Source organism: Rhinopithecus roxellana, chromosome 11, assembly GCF_007565055.1.
Source record: "Rhinopithecus roxellana isolate Shanxi Qingling chromosome 11, ASM756505v1, whole genome shotgun sequence".
NCBI classification, from domain to species: domain Eukaryota; kingdom Metazoa; phylum Chordata; class Mammalia; order Primates; family Cercopithecidae; genus Rhinopithecus; species Rhinopithecus roxellana.
In genome coordinates, this window is record NC_044559.1 from 89,518,872 (window position 1) to 89,533,699 (window position 14,828).

The following is a 14,828-nucleotide window of genomic DNA, read 5'->3' on the forward strand; positions in this document are numbered from 1 at the left end:
AGCATGGAGATTAAATGAGAAAATATTTTATAAAAGTCTTTTGTTTCTATTAAAAAACCAAGTCAGGAGCTCATGTTAGTGTTTTAATTCAAGATAAGGATGATAAGTGTACTTGAAGTATTATAGATAAACAGGACTCTGTTGCATCTCCTGTGTTTATTTGTTAACAAATAGTAGATAATCTTTATGATGGGAAAGACTGAATGACACATGACAATTCCATTCATTCAACAAGCAAATATTCATTAACTATTAGGTGCTGACCATACAGAAATGACAATGACATGATCCCAAATATATACTGCTTATGTTGATTTGGCGCCCAATATTTTATGTTATTTGTGAGTTAAACACCAAAACTTAGTGAAATTACAGAACTTCTTAAGTGTAAAATAAAGCAGTGTGGTTAGCCAGGATTTTGTCATATAGGCACTATAGGTAGAATAGTGGTTTCAGTAGATTTGTCTTCCTCTAAATTCACTCATGACTTGAACTGGATGGATTTTTTTCTTTGCTGAGCCTCGTCTGACAGCTGCACACGTTTCCTCTGGCTTCTCTCTTTTAATCAAGGGTTTTTTTGCAGGAGCCTTCATTCTCCACATCACAACTGGGTGCCGGGGCCCAGCAGGACTCTGGATTCGGATGATCTTGGTTGAGGCAATGTAAGACATTTTCACTGTTTGCACTACAGCATTCATTAAATTTTTGGCTGCTTGGATCAGGGAGGTGACACTGTCCAACTGTAGGGAAAAAAAAAAAAAAGAAAAAAGAGCTATTATTCCGGAATGCAATTAAGAATTTAAGAGATTTAATGTTATAGAAGCCAAAGAATACCACTTTGCTTTTACCTCAGAAATGAATGAGTTAATCATTTTATACAACTATGTATAGTAATCTACCTCAATCAGTACATCCATTTTTGATCAGTTATCTATTTATCTGATACATCAATTGATCCACAGTCTATCTTCTAAGATGATATCCTAGAGAGATTAATTTCTTTCTCTTGGCTTCCAGTGATATCATGTAAATTCTTCAGGGCCCCAATCCACATAATATCACAAGGCCAGATGGTCACTCTTTTCTTTGTAATGGATCTTTCTATTTCCAGGAGATAATCCTGAGCTCTTTCTGTAAGACAGGATTATCTGCAATAAAATCTATAAATAATTTTATATGAACAACAATTGAAAATTCTCCTCAGAGAATAGTTTAAGATAAATATCATACATACATGTAGGTAAAGACATGCATATATACTAGTCTCTTTCTTGACTATTTCCCAAATAATTGCACCTAAAAGGGTCTTTTTTTTTAAACACAGAACTCTTATTTTATCCTACAGTATTTTAAAATAAAATTGGGGCTCTATAATTAAACGAAATTGAGTTTAAATTTCAGGTCTGTCATTTGTTGACTTGGAAAAATCATTTAACCACTTTTGCCCTAGTTTTTTCACTATTAAAAAGAAAAAAAAAAGCAAGCATGTCTATTAAAGGAAAAGTAATACATGTAAATAAACTAGTATAGTAACTGCCAAATAGTTGATTTTTATTAAATATTGTTTTCTTTTTTTTCTATGAAGACTGACAAAATTGCTTAATGGTAAAGATGCATTAATGAGATTAAAAAAACATTTTTCCACATGATTCTGTTTTTGTTATATTTTCTGGTTTGGGTACACAACCAATCTCAAGGAAAAATGAAATGGTATTCCTAGAATCTTACAAAATACCTTATAACTAGGCTAAGATGAATTTTTTTTTTTTTTTTTTTTTTTGAGACAGAGTCTCCCTGTTGTCACCCCGGTTGGAGTCCAATGGCATGATCTTGGCTCACTGTAACCTCTGCCTCCCAGGCTCCAGCAATTCTCCTGCCTCAGCCTCCTGAGTAGCTGTGATTACAGGCGCCCACCACCACGCTTGGCTAATTTTTGTATTTTTAGTAGAGATGGGGTTTCATCATGTTAGCCAGGCTGGTCTCGAACTCCTGACCTCAGGTGATCCACCCGCCTCAGCCTCCCAAAGTGCTGAGATAACAGACATGAGCCACCACGCCCAGCCAGTTGATTCCTTTTTATACAACCAATGTCTCTTCCATTATTTTAGCTTGGCAGATTGTCATCCACCGCCAACTCATTCAGGAAGATGTGCCTCCACTCTCACCCCTCTGTGATGCGTGCTGTCAGGATTGAGACTCACACACTCGCTCTGTAGTTACTAAAATCCATCAGCAGCTGCCTGGCCTGAGTCGTCTGCCTTTGCTGTTGGAGGAGTCTCTTCTCACATACCGAATAAATGAGCAGAGGAAAGGAGAAAGCTGAGGTTATGTGCCTGGAGCAGTGGTCTAGCTGGCTGCTTCCTGGGAAAGGAATTTAATTAGCTCTATTATATGCCAAGCCTGAAATCCTTGGAACGGTAACAGCAAAAAATATGTAATGTAAAAGGCAATAATACTTGGCAACTACACATCTTTAAGTCTTTTTACTTTTTGAAGCCAGAAATGTAAAATCTGTGCATGTGGCAGGAATGACAAATGTTTTACAAACATGAAAAAGGATTTCATGAAGCACTCAAATGTATTTTGGAGGACATTTGGAGCTTCTGAATCTGTATACAACTTAAAAAAATACTAGTCTTTGAATAGAATACCACATTTGTTATTAAATTATTTCACAGACAGATTGTAAGTTAAAATCTGTCTTTTAATAATTAACAAAAACCTCCTGGAGTTGATGGGCTAATTATTATAAGGGGTTTCCAATCCCATCACAGAAATAAGCCAGTTTTTCTAAATGGGGAGATAATAGGAGTACTGTTGAGAATCCTTGGTAATGCCATTGCTCAAACATGAAAATATTGGGTTTGTCCCAAGGGTTCTGCACCATCACAAAGTCATTCATGGAAGCAGGTCCCAAGGACCTCCTGTCATTCAGGATTTCACCATTAACTTTGGTCTTACCTAAAACTTGCATTATCCTTTCTTCCTTTTAACTATGAATTTTGTCTTATACACCATATTTATTTTATCGCTTTTTGATTTTTTTTCACGTAAGTGGTATCATCTATCAACCGGCAGTGTAGGGAGGATGTTGAAATTTCATTTATGCCTCAAAGTGTGAAAACTGGCTTGTCTTCTTTCCTCACTGAATCAAGAAATCCCTGCCTGTGCTATTGTGATCTTTTATTCTGGCCTCTCCCAAATCCTTTGATTTTTAAAATCCTGAATGGTTATAGTAAAATCTTCCCCACTCGACTCAGGAAAATCACCAGACAAATTATCCCTCTAGTTTTGCAGATGGATAGGATAGTTACTGAAAGAATATAGTTATTTCATGACGAACTCTTGTAGAACACTGTATGAAGATCTTTGAGGTCTAAGAACTATGTGCATTACGATGCACCTACCAGCTACCAGTTAAATCACAGGCTACACAAGCAATGGGCAAAGTCAAGCCTAGCTAATGGTAGAAAATTGTATTCAAGGCCCAAGCAGTGTCTCAGGCCTACTCATAGAGAATAACGATGCACAATTTAATGCCTGCAAAAAATTATTAAACATCATTTCATCCAGGTCTACTTTCATGAAAAATCCTTTAAGGGAAAAATTCAATAGGATCCTCTCTGTAAAAACAAAGGCAAATTTGCACAAGGTAATGCACTACTTTTGGGTCTGTGTTCAATTTATTTGAACAAAATTTTCTGAACTTCCCAAATGTACCTGTGCAAGACAAGAATGTTAATTTATTCTAAAGGCCTGGTGGAGCAAAACAACCGACTATAAAACTCAGATCCTTAAACTCTTTTACTATTACAAATCACTTTTATTAACTGAAAATTCTTTCAGTGAAATATAACTTGAAACGTTTACCATAGAGGAGACTCTTCCTGGTAACACTCCTCTCTGATCTAGATGAGGTGTTTTTGACCAAGGTATCAATTAGGAACAGTAATGTCATCTAAGTCCCTTGGACCTCCTGGAGTTATGTTTAAATATCTGCATACTGTCACATACAAAGAGCTTCCCTTCCGGAAGAAGGACAATATTTTAAATAACTTTCAAAGAGAATTGTGTTCTAAATTAAAGGCCTCTTTCCTATATTAATTTGATGTCTACCATTTGCCACGATAAATAGGAAGATAGCCATTCTTCTGAGGCAGACATCTTGTACTTATTCTCATAACACTGGTACGGTTTCAAAACAACCGAGTCTGGGCCGGGTATGGTGGCTCACGACTGTAATTCTAGCACTTAGGGAGGCAGAGGCAGGGGAGTCACTTGAGCTCAGGAGTTTGAGACTAGCCTGGGCAGCATGGAGAACTCCTGTCTTTACCAAAATTACAAAAAAAAAAAAAAAATTGCCAGACATGGGCGTGGTGGCATGTACCTGTTGCCTCAGCTACTCGAGAGGCTGAGGAGGGAGGATCACTTGAGCCCAGGAGGCAAAGGTTGCAGTGAGCCGAGATCACGCCACTGCACCCCAGCCTGGGTGACAGAAAAATAATCTGCATCAAAAAAAGAAAAGAAAAGAAAAGAAAAAGTAAAAATAAAAATAACAGAACCTGATAGTCTATTAATGTCACAATACGCTACTCAATATTGTCTATGCCCAAACATAAATCAATAAGTTCTGCCTCATTTTTTTGTTATCTAGATGGATAAATGATTATGTTCAATTAACTCTTATGCTAATTATGCAATGTGTTTTGCAAACAACCCAAATAATGCCAATTTAAATAGAATACTGTTAAATATTATCCTATCTAAATCTTAGTTGCTTTTATTACGGTGTCTCTTCTGTGCTTTGCGGTATTATATAGGTTTCAGTTTAATAATGGTACAAATTGGACCAGTTCTACAAATGTTTACAGATAAAGGGCTTGTTCTTGAAAGCATGTCAATAGTCATTTACTACAAAAAGGTGGGTTTTAGCAACAATAAAATACATTTTCTGTTTCCTCATAAAATGTCAACATTTTGTCCATGTAAGCAGTTTATATAGAACATCTGGATCTTTTCACAAAAACACTAAATGCCTATAAATCCTTGACAACTATGTCGATTTGGAATGTCTGCTAGCAAACCCTTGCCAAAATCCTATTGTAATTAGCGATAGCTAAGAGGAATATTAAAAAAGACATGGTACATATTCCTTCTTTTGCTTTTGGAAGTTTCTCACAGAGATTGTGTCAAAACACTAGAATGCTTTCTACTCTAGGACACTAGTCTCTAACTCCCTATAGTTTGGATTCAAGACCATTACCAGACAAATACCTTGCATGAGGATTCTAAGCCTATGTGAACCTCACTTCCACTGGTATGGATCTCACTTTCTTGCACCTGGTCTGTCACCTGGGAAAGCAGCTTCCCAATCACGTGGCAGTGTGAACTGCCATGCCAACTGCTTCTTCTGAGACTCCTGCTGAGAGAAAAGCCTGATGCTGCTGAGAAAGATATATGTTCTGTCCAGTAATCTTTTTGGTAAATTGGTACCAAACGTAGCCTACGATCTTATGAGTCTCAAGGTTTACCTGAATTCAAAGACCCCTGGTGGATGTTGGCCCTGCACAAAAGCAATTTTTGAAAGACAAATGTTTAGAGTTTGGTTCCAAGTGTAAGAAGACCTTAAAATAATTGCTAATATCTATTATATGCTATAGTATGTAGTTGACATAAATTAACTCATAGCAACCCTATGAGGTAAGTACTATTATTATCTTCATTTTATACAGGAAGAAACAAAGGAACTGAAAGGTCTGGTGACTGGCTCAAAGTAACACAGATATAGGAGGGCTGGAATTTGAACCAAGTAAGTCTGGTTCTACTCTGTGTTTTTTCTCATTGCATAACCCTGCCTCCAAGAATATGCTACTTTCAATACGTGATTATTTTTCTATATCAAATAGTTAAATAAATTATGCTAACATTAATAGAGTGTCTAAAATGTTAAAGTTGACGACGCAACAACTCTGCTTTTAAGAAGCTTGCTCTTATTTTTGTAATGCATATTGCTACCAGGAGCAATGAGAGTATTTTAGTTGCCACGGCATTTTGCTAGGATTGTGGTTTGAAAATTTATGTACTAATTTCCAAGTTGCATTTTTTTGGAAGAGCAAATAGAAATACTCAGTCACCTTATAGGCCCCAAAGCATTTAAAGACATTTAGATTAAGAGTATGTCATAAGAAAACATTTTTAAATTTTAAAATCTGGGTCTCAGTAAACATATCAACAAGACAAAGAAAAACCATAAACAAGTCACATTATAGGTTCTAGGACATGGAAGTACATAACATTTATCTTTAAATCTTTTAAATGTGCCAGTATAAATACAATCCTGATCAACCAAACTTTTTTTTTTTCTTATTCTCTAATAAAATTAAGTCAATTTGTTTGCTCGGTTTTGCAACAAATAACAGGATTTGATCCTAGGACTCCAGAGTTTCTTTCCAATGTAGTTATTTTTAAAATTGCATTTGTTCATTTTCACACTACTATAAAGATACTACCCAAGACTGGATTATTTATAAAGGAAAGAGGTTTAACTGACTCACAGTTCTGCATGTCTGGGAGGGAGGCCTCAGGAAACTTGCAATCATGGCAGAAGGGGAAGCAGGCACATCTTACATTGCAGCAGGAGAGAGACAGCAAACAAGAGTGGGGAAAACTGCCTTATAAAAGCATTGATCTCGTGAAAACTCACTATCACAAGAACAGCATGGGGGAAGTGCCTCCGTGATCCAGTCACTTCCCTCCCTCAATATGTGGGGAATTACAGTTCGCTCATTCACACTTGGGGATTACAACTGAAAATGAGATTTGGGTGAGGACACAAAGCCTAACCATATCAAAAATACTTAGTTAAACTATTTGGAAATGAAGTTAGCAAAGGCAGTGTCAAAGGGCATATGTATATGTAATAGCAGATTACAACTGACAGAATAAACTATTTATAAAAAGACTTAAGAATATTTGTAGTCTTTCTAACTTATAGGTGCCATTTGCATCTCAAGATTGATCTAATGGTAGTAGTTTTACACCACAGTAAATGCTTAAATACATTTTCTTTAACCAAAATGCATTAAATTATTCAATGTTTTTATGATCTACTCTGAATGTCTCTTTTAAGAGCTAATTTTATCCCAGTACTGGCTTAACACATTCTTTTGTTTCTGAACAGATTTTTAAAAGAATGGTCAGCATTGAGAACATTCTCCCTTTTCAGATGCATTCAAAAATGCTAAACAGCCAGGGTGGCTTCATAGGCAAATCAGATAAGGAGCTTTGTTAAATCCAGGCAAAGTGGAGTTGCATCTCCAAATTGAAATTGTCAAGCTTCTAATTAAATTGAGAAGGTAGTTCATTTTTTGGATATGAATAATCATTCCAATGGATCACTGATATAATTGGCACAGAGATTTGTCCTTTGTCAATGTTCTGTTAGAATGTGACAACAAAAGACAACAACTTAAGTTGAAAGGGGAGAAATCAATGCATGAAATAACTAAAAGAAAAGTAAATGTAACACTACAGAAAGGGCCAGAGATAAAAGGAAATATGACATTTATTCTGTTATAATCTCGTCCTGTCAAAAAGCAGCTTTAAGATACTTTTTTTCCTAAAGCTAATTTTTTTCTAAAGGAGATACTCCAGGCCAGAAACATTTTATATCCCCTTAAAAAGAAATAATCACAAACAATGCCAATTCAGGTGGCTACTCAGAATGCCTTTTACTTTTATTTAAAATGACCTATTACAAAAATATATACATTGGTAATAATTATAATATTTAGCTATCCTTCAACTATGTTGACTTAAGGCAAATGCTTAGCTGAAGAACCAATTTTCCAAAATATTACAGCCCTAATTAAACAGATTCAGAAAGATTAGTATATTCTTTCACACGTAGAGTCAGCAAGAGTGGGTTAGGTATGGCATGGTTCTTTCAACATCAATGTTTCAACCTTAGCTTCCTCTTCTCAGCACCATCAATCAGGACACTGAGGTCTGCCCTCTCCATACCGGGCTGTGCAATAATATTAAACCTTACATCTTGATTATGCTTCAGGATCTATGAGCTAAAAGTAACAAAGCACCAACCTCCATCCTTGATCCTACACTTAGGTCTTTCAAGACCAGAAGCAAGGAACAACTAGGCTGTGTGAAGCTAAAAGGCCAAATGACATTAGTTTTACAACCCATGCAGAGCTTCCAGACCACAGATGTTTTCACATACCTATAATTTTCAACTCTTTCAATCTTGATTATTCTACCATTTTGATAATATTTGGCAATATTTAATATTTCTTAGCTCACTTTTCTCTCTACTACAGATGTCTTGCAGAACAGAATTATCCATTTCCCTAACACTGAGCCAAAGGTGACTGCCTACCATTTTTAGAGAATCCCCTTGTATTAGTTTGTTCTCATGCTGCTAATAAAGACATACCTGAGACTGGGTAACTTATAAAGGAAAGAGGTTTAATTGAATCACAGTTCCACACGGCTAGGGAGGCCTCACAACCATGTCTTACATGGCAATCAAGGCAAGGAGGAACAAAGTCATGTCTTACACGGTGGCAGGCAAGAGAGTGTGTGCAGAGGAACTACCCCATTATAAAACCATCAGATCTTGTGAGACTTATTCACCATCATGAGAACATCATGGGAAAAACCTGCCCCCATGATTCCATTACCTCCCACTGGGTTCCTCCCATGACACATGGGGATTATTAGAATTCAATGTGAGATTTGGGTAGGGACACAAAGCCAAGCCATAACACCCTCATTGAGCAAATTGGTTTCTAGATAAATTAATGGCCACCAACCTGAAACTAACAGACAATGCATCTGTGTGTTTTTAGCTAATTCTTGTATCCATTCTACCCAAACACTAGCCTAAACCTCTAGCCCCTCATATTCCTACTTGTTCTGCAGACTACTTCACTTACAACAAATATTAAATAAGCAAACAAACAACAACAATAAAATCGAAACAGTAAAAATGAAACTGCCCCTAACCTCTCTCTTTCATTCTTATCCATTTCTATTAAAATGAAAATTATCTGGTTCTCTTCCTCCCTACCTTCTTGCGGACTTTGCACATTTAATAATTTCTTTCTTCTACTATATCTTTTTTGTTTTTTGAGATGGGGTCTTGCTCTGTTGCCCAGGCTGGAGTGCAGTGGTGTGATCTCGGCTCACTGCAACCTCTGCCTCCTGGGTTCAAGCGATTCTCGTGCCTCAGCTCCCCAAGGAGCTGGGATTACAGGTGCATGCCAACATGCCTGGCTAATTTTTGTGTTTTTAGTAGAGACGGGTTTTCACCATATTAGCTAGGCCGGTCCCCAACTCCTGACCTCAGGTCATCCTCACACCTTGGCCTCCAAACTGCTGGGATTACAGGCATAAGCCACCGCACTCAGCTCTTCTTTTAATATATCTTTATTGTATTCCTTTCTACTGACTTTTTCACTGTAGTATTTAAATGTTTATGAAACCGTATCTTAAAACATAGCCAGACTTACTAAAAGGTTATCTATTATCCCTAAAACTATTTTCCTCACTTATCATTTCTTAAGCAATCTGATTCCTTTCATATAAATGCTTCCCCTTCATATATATGTATGTATATAAAATGACACATATATATCAATATGTGATAGGCTTATAATCAGACATTTTATATATTAATATGTAATGTATGCTAGATGTATTATATAATACATAATAGATTACATATATGTTAAATATATAACATATATGTGAAATTATTCAATTGGTAACTCTGTATAACTGTTTTCTTTCAGTTAAATCACATTTATCAGATCAATTAATTCTCATTCTTGAATACTTAATTACTTATAAATATCACAGTTTATTTATCCATTTGACTATTAATAGGCTTTTAGGTAGTTTGGAGCTACTTAAAATATATAAATAAAAAATAAATAGGAACTTATGAATATTCTAGTATGTGTCTTTTGGTGAACAAATATATACAATTTTATGAAGTATGTACCTGAGAGTGCCATTGTGGAGTTATGAAAATGCATATATTCAGTTTTATTGGATAATTCCAGTGATTTCCAAAGTGCTTCTGTAAATTTATATTTCTACTAACAATATATGAATGTTCCAATTTTTTTTTTTTTTTTTTTTTTGAGACAGAGTTTTGCTCTTGTTGCCCAGGCTGGAGTGCAACGGTTCAATCTCGGCTCACTGCAACCTCTGCCTCCCAGGTTCAAGCGATTCTCCTACCTCAGCCTCCCAGGTAGCTGGGATTACAGGCATGCGCCATCACACCTGGCTAATTTTGTATTTTTAATAGAGACGGGGTTTCTCCATGTTGGTCAGGCTGGTCTTGAACTCCCGACCTCAGGTGATCTGCCTGCCGCGGCCTCCCAAAGTGCTGGAATTACAGGCTTGAGTCTTCCAATTTTCACACATCTTCATCTACACTTTTTTCCCCATATTTTTCACATCGGGCATTTTTGCAAGTATGTAGAGCTATTATATTGAGGTTTAATTGGCTTCTTATTAATTACTAATGAAGCTCAGCATATTCTCCTATGGTTATGGCTTTGACTTGCACATACAGACATTGCTCAATTCAATTTTTAATAATCCTTATATGTTTTTCTATAGTCTTTCAGATTTTCTATGTATGAAAGCATACCATCTGTGAATAATGACAGCTGTATTTTCTATTTTTCACTTATTTTTTCTTTTTGTTCTGTATTATTCCACTAGACAGAAATGCCAGTATACAAGTGAGGATACAAGGTATTTTTGAATCATACTCTAACTCAGGGAGAGTGATTTCAATACGCTATCATTGATTTTTTTAGTTAACTCACGTATTAAATGAGTTTTTAAAAATTTTTCTAGTAAATGAGGACTTACTAGTCTTCCTTTTACTACTGATTTCTAACGTAAAGTACTATGGTGATTAAAGAATAAACTCTGAATGATTTAAAACATTTTATATTTGTGGATGCTTTGTTTATGACATATAGTCAAATATCGTATGCTTTAGGTACACTAGAAAGGAATGTGAATTTTAGTATTGTTACATCAGTGTTCTATTTATGTCAACTGGTTTCTTTAAGCTTATTAATAGTCAAGATCCTCCCCACCCCAGATATCAGACATCTACAGATCTGCTACAGAGCACTACAGGTTAGATGTATATTTTCTATAGTTGTATATAAACGGAATTCTATGGTATGTAATTTTTTGTGTGATGTTTCACATGGCATTACATCTGTAAGCTTCACATATGTTGCTGCATGTACCAGTAGTCTCTTTTATTTATTGCTGAGAAGTATTACATTTTATACATATACTGCAATTTGTTAATTCATTATCTTTGTGACTGGCATTCGGTTTATTTCTTTTGCTATAACAAATAAAGTTGTTATGGCATTATTGTACAACTATTTTGTATAGTATGTTTTTATTTCTCTTGGGTAAATAACTAGAAGTAAAACTATGTTCTGTTGTTAAGTACGCGTCTAACTTCATAAGGAATTAACAAACTGTTGACCAAAGTTATTTTGCCATTTTGTATGAGCATTATAGTTATTCTACATCCTCAGTCACACTTGGTATTTTGATATTTTGATTCTTTTTACATTTTAGAAATTCTGATGAGTATAAAGAGAAACGTCACTGTTTTTATTCTTCTTCTATGGCTAATACTTTTTGTCCTAGCAAAAAATGGCCACTATAATGTTAAACAGATTTTCTTTTATTCTTTCTTCCAGATATTTGAAGTTAGAGATTTATGTTTATGATTATGATTACCTTGTATTAATTTTTATATATGGAGTAATGTGCAGTACATTTTTTCATATACAGATATCATTCAAGCACCATTTAGTCAAAATGATTTTCTTTTCTTTTTAAGTGATCTTGGAATTGCTGTCAAAATTAAATTGACCATATATGTTTGGCTCTATTTCTGCTTCATTTCTGTGTCTATCTTTATATCAGCATCATACTATGATGCTAACATCCCTTTCTCAGGGAAGAGTTCCACGATACTAAGACTAGATTGGATCCTCTTTTATGTTCTTATAGAAATCTATACTTCATTTAACATTAGATTCATCAGAAGGCAATATGATCCATGTAGGCAGAGACAATGTTCTTTTTTACCCTTTTATTACTTGACACAGTCTACAGGAGATATCTGGCATATGAATTAGTTACTGGAAATATTACTTATATAAATTGTAGATTCATTAAGTGCAGAAACCACATGCAAAATACTCTCAAAGGTAGACATGAATTAAATTATTCTCTTGTATTCTGCACAAACTGTTAATGTTTTCCAGACATTTCATACCCTCACTCCATCTACCAGGAGGTTTCTGGCCTCTAGACATAGCACAAAAACCCCTGATCAAATAATGTTTCTCATTATTTATGTTTAAAACTCAGAATACAAATCTGTTGGAAGTCATGCTTGTCAGAAAGTCCCAAAGTCCCAAATTCTCACTTTTAGATTAATATTTCTCTTAAAAACTTTAACTTCTTGAGAAATATGTCTTATTGGCCCAAGAATAAAACATCAGTTTTATAGTTGACAACATATATTTGAATCCCAACTCTGCCACATTCTAAATACAAAGCCTGGGGAGAAATCTATTAGCATATCTGGGCCTCAGTTTCCTTTCAGCATAATTACAATACAATTGTATTGGTTATTATCAGTATTGGTTATTAAGATTTAATGTGATCACAGCTAATCTTAGATTTGTGAATACACATACACGTGCACATAAATGAAGCTACAGTTTTTTTTTTTTTTTTTTGGAGATGGAGTCTCCCTCTATCACCTAGGCTGGAGTGCAGTGGCGTAATCTTGGCTCAGTGCAACCTCCACCTCCCGGGTTCACACCATTCTCCTGCCTCAGCCTCCCTAGTAGCTGGGACTACAGGCACCCACCACCACACCCTGCTAATTTTTGCATTTTTAGTAGGGACAAGGTTTCACTATATTGGTCACGCTGGTCTCAAACTCCTGACCTTGTGATCTGCCTGCCTTGGCCTCCCAAAGTGTTAGGATTACAGGTGTGAGCCACCGCGCCTGGCCAAAGCTATAGCTTTTATAAGTTTATAAGGTGAACTGGAAAATAATATGACACCAAATTTGGGGATTTTGGTGGAATACAGCTTAGGACAAATTCTACCCATGGTTGAAAATCCAGAAACAGCACAAGAACATTTCTTGACAATTAGAGAAGGGGCAGGTACTATGACTCTTTCCCATTATCCACAACACATTTGTGTGCATGTGCATGTGCACACACCTGTACTTACACACACATGAGTATGTACACACACTTCACACACTTTTTGAAATAGTGTGAGGTCAGCTCAGTTAATTACAATCCTTTCGGTGAGTGTATCAGTCAGAGCTCAGTAAAAAAACCAGAAACTACTCTAGGTGCTTCAAGCATGGAATTTAACACAAGAAATTAATTATATGGGCAACGGAAAAACTAAGAAGCCAAATGTAAAGCAACCCTCACCTCACCATCAGCCTAAGTTGTTACCATCCTGGTGCTGAAGGAAATGGAGAAGATGAACCCATGCCAAGTAGATAAACTAACACAAATAAATGATTGCTTGTCAGCAGTCTGTCAATTGTCTCCCACTGGTTAACTCTAGCTGAAAATCAGTAAGTAGTCAAAACATCTTGACTAGGAAAATGTTCTGAGAGTAAAAGTAACCATGACTAGCAAAATGGATTTTTAGCCTGAGCATGCATATCCCCTCATTTTTAGTAGGTCGTGATTTGATTCTTAAAATCTCATAGTACTTAATATTTTTATTTCTGTAATTATAATATTGAATATGCTTAAAAAATAAAGTTCACACATTTGTATTCTCATTCAAAGAAATGTTTATACAAAATCAACATTTTGTATAAATGTCATCTTCTCTACCTCTATCTCTAGAAAAAAATTATGATAGAGGGATGGGGTTTAGCTCTCAGCCCTTTTACATATTCTTGATCTTTAAGATGCTGTTGAACTTGCCTATTCCTCTCTTTACAAATTCCATTGTTGGGAAAATAGACGCTGCAAGAGCAAGGGGATGAACAGATTAATTTTAAATTAATTCTAATATACATAAGTATATACACTGTACATGTTTATATACAGAATATGGTTTTCTGATTTTCAAATAAAATATCAGCTTCTCTATTTTTTTGAAATACAGCTGAAGTTTTGCCACATGTTGAAAATTTCTTTCATGACCCAGCTTTTTCAGGGGCTTTAAGATTCAACCATGGTTAACTTGACCCTGTAAACTATGTCATTGGCTCTATTACTAAATTAACAGCTGACTTTCACAATTATCTATAAAGTGAGAGCTATATTGAAAAGATGACTAGTTTTAGACAATTGCAACAACAAAATCCATGATAAAGGAACCAGTTTTCAGGGCTCTTGTGTGCTTTTGAAATGTATATCTTTCTCATAGTTTCATTTAACTGGTAGACGTGGGCACTGCCATGGTGCCTTGCCTGCCATGACTTCACAAATATTACAATATGTACTATGTCAATTGTTTAAATATAGGTTAAGCAGCAGCAGCATTAACTCATACCATTATTGCTTCATCAACACACTGGAAGTAAAGGGAAGCAGATAACAAGACAGAACGGTGCTTTGGAAATTATTCCAGAGATTCCTGGAGCAACAAGGTTGTTATCTCAGACATGAGGCATAGAATATGTCAGGTATAAAAAATACACCCTGAGGAAAACAATTAAAGTGACTGTTTTCTATTTATTTGAGACTTACACACTC

The 14,828-nt window shown here is 35.5% G+C and overlaps 1 protein-coding gene across 3 annotated transcripts in view; it reads right to left on the minus strand.

Annotated features, from left to right (window-relative positions):
* Positions 1 to 364: 364 nt before the first annotated feature.
* The window catches only part of CTNNA3 (catenin alpha 3), a 1,783,100-nt gene continuing 1,768,636 nt past the window's right edge, over positions 365 to 14,828 (minus strand). For all 3 annotated transcript variants that reach the window (XM_030941008.1, XM_030941007.1, XM_030941009.1), the window contains exon 18: positions 365 to 740. In XM_030941008.1, coding sequence (XP_030796868.1) covers positions 453 to 740 — 288 coding nt within the window. In that variant the 3' untranslated portion in view covers positions 365 to 452. The remainder of the gene's footprint in view (positions 741 to 14,828) is intronic.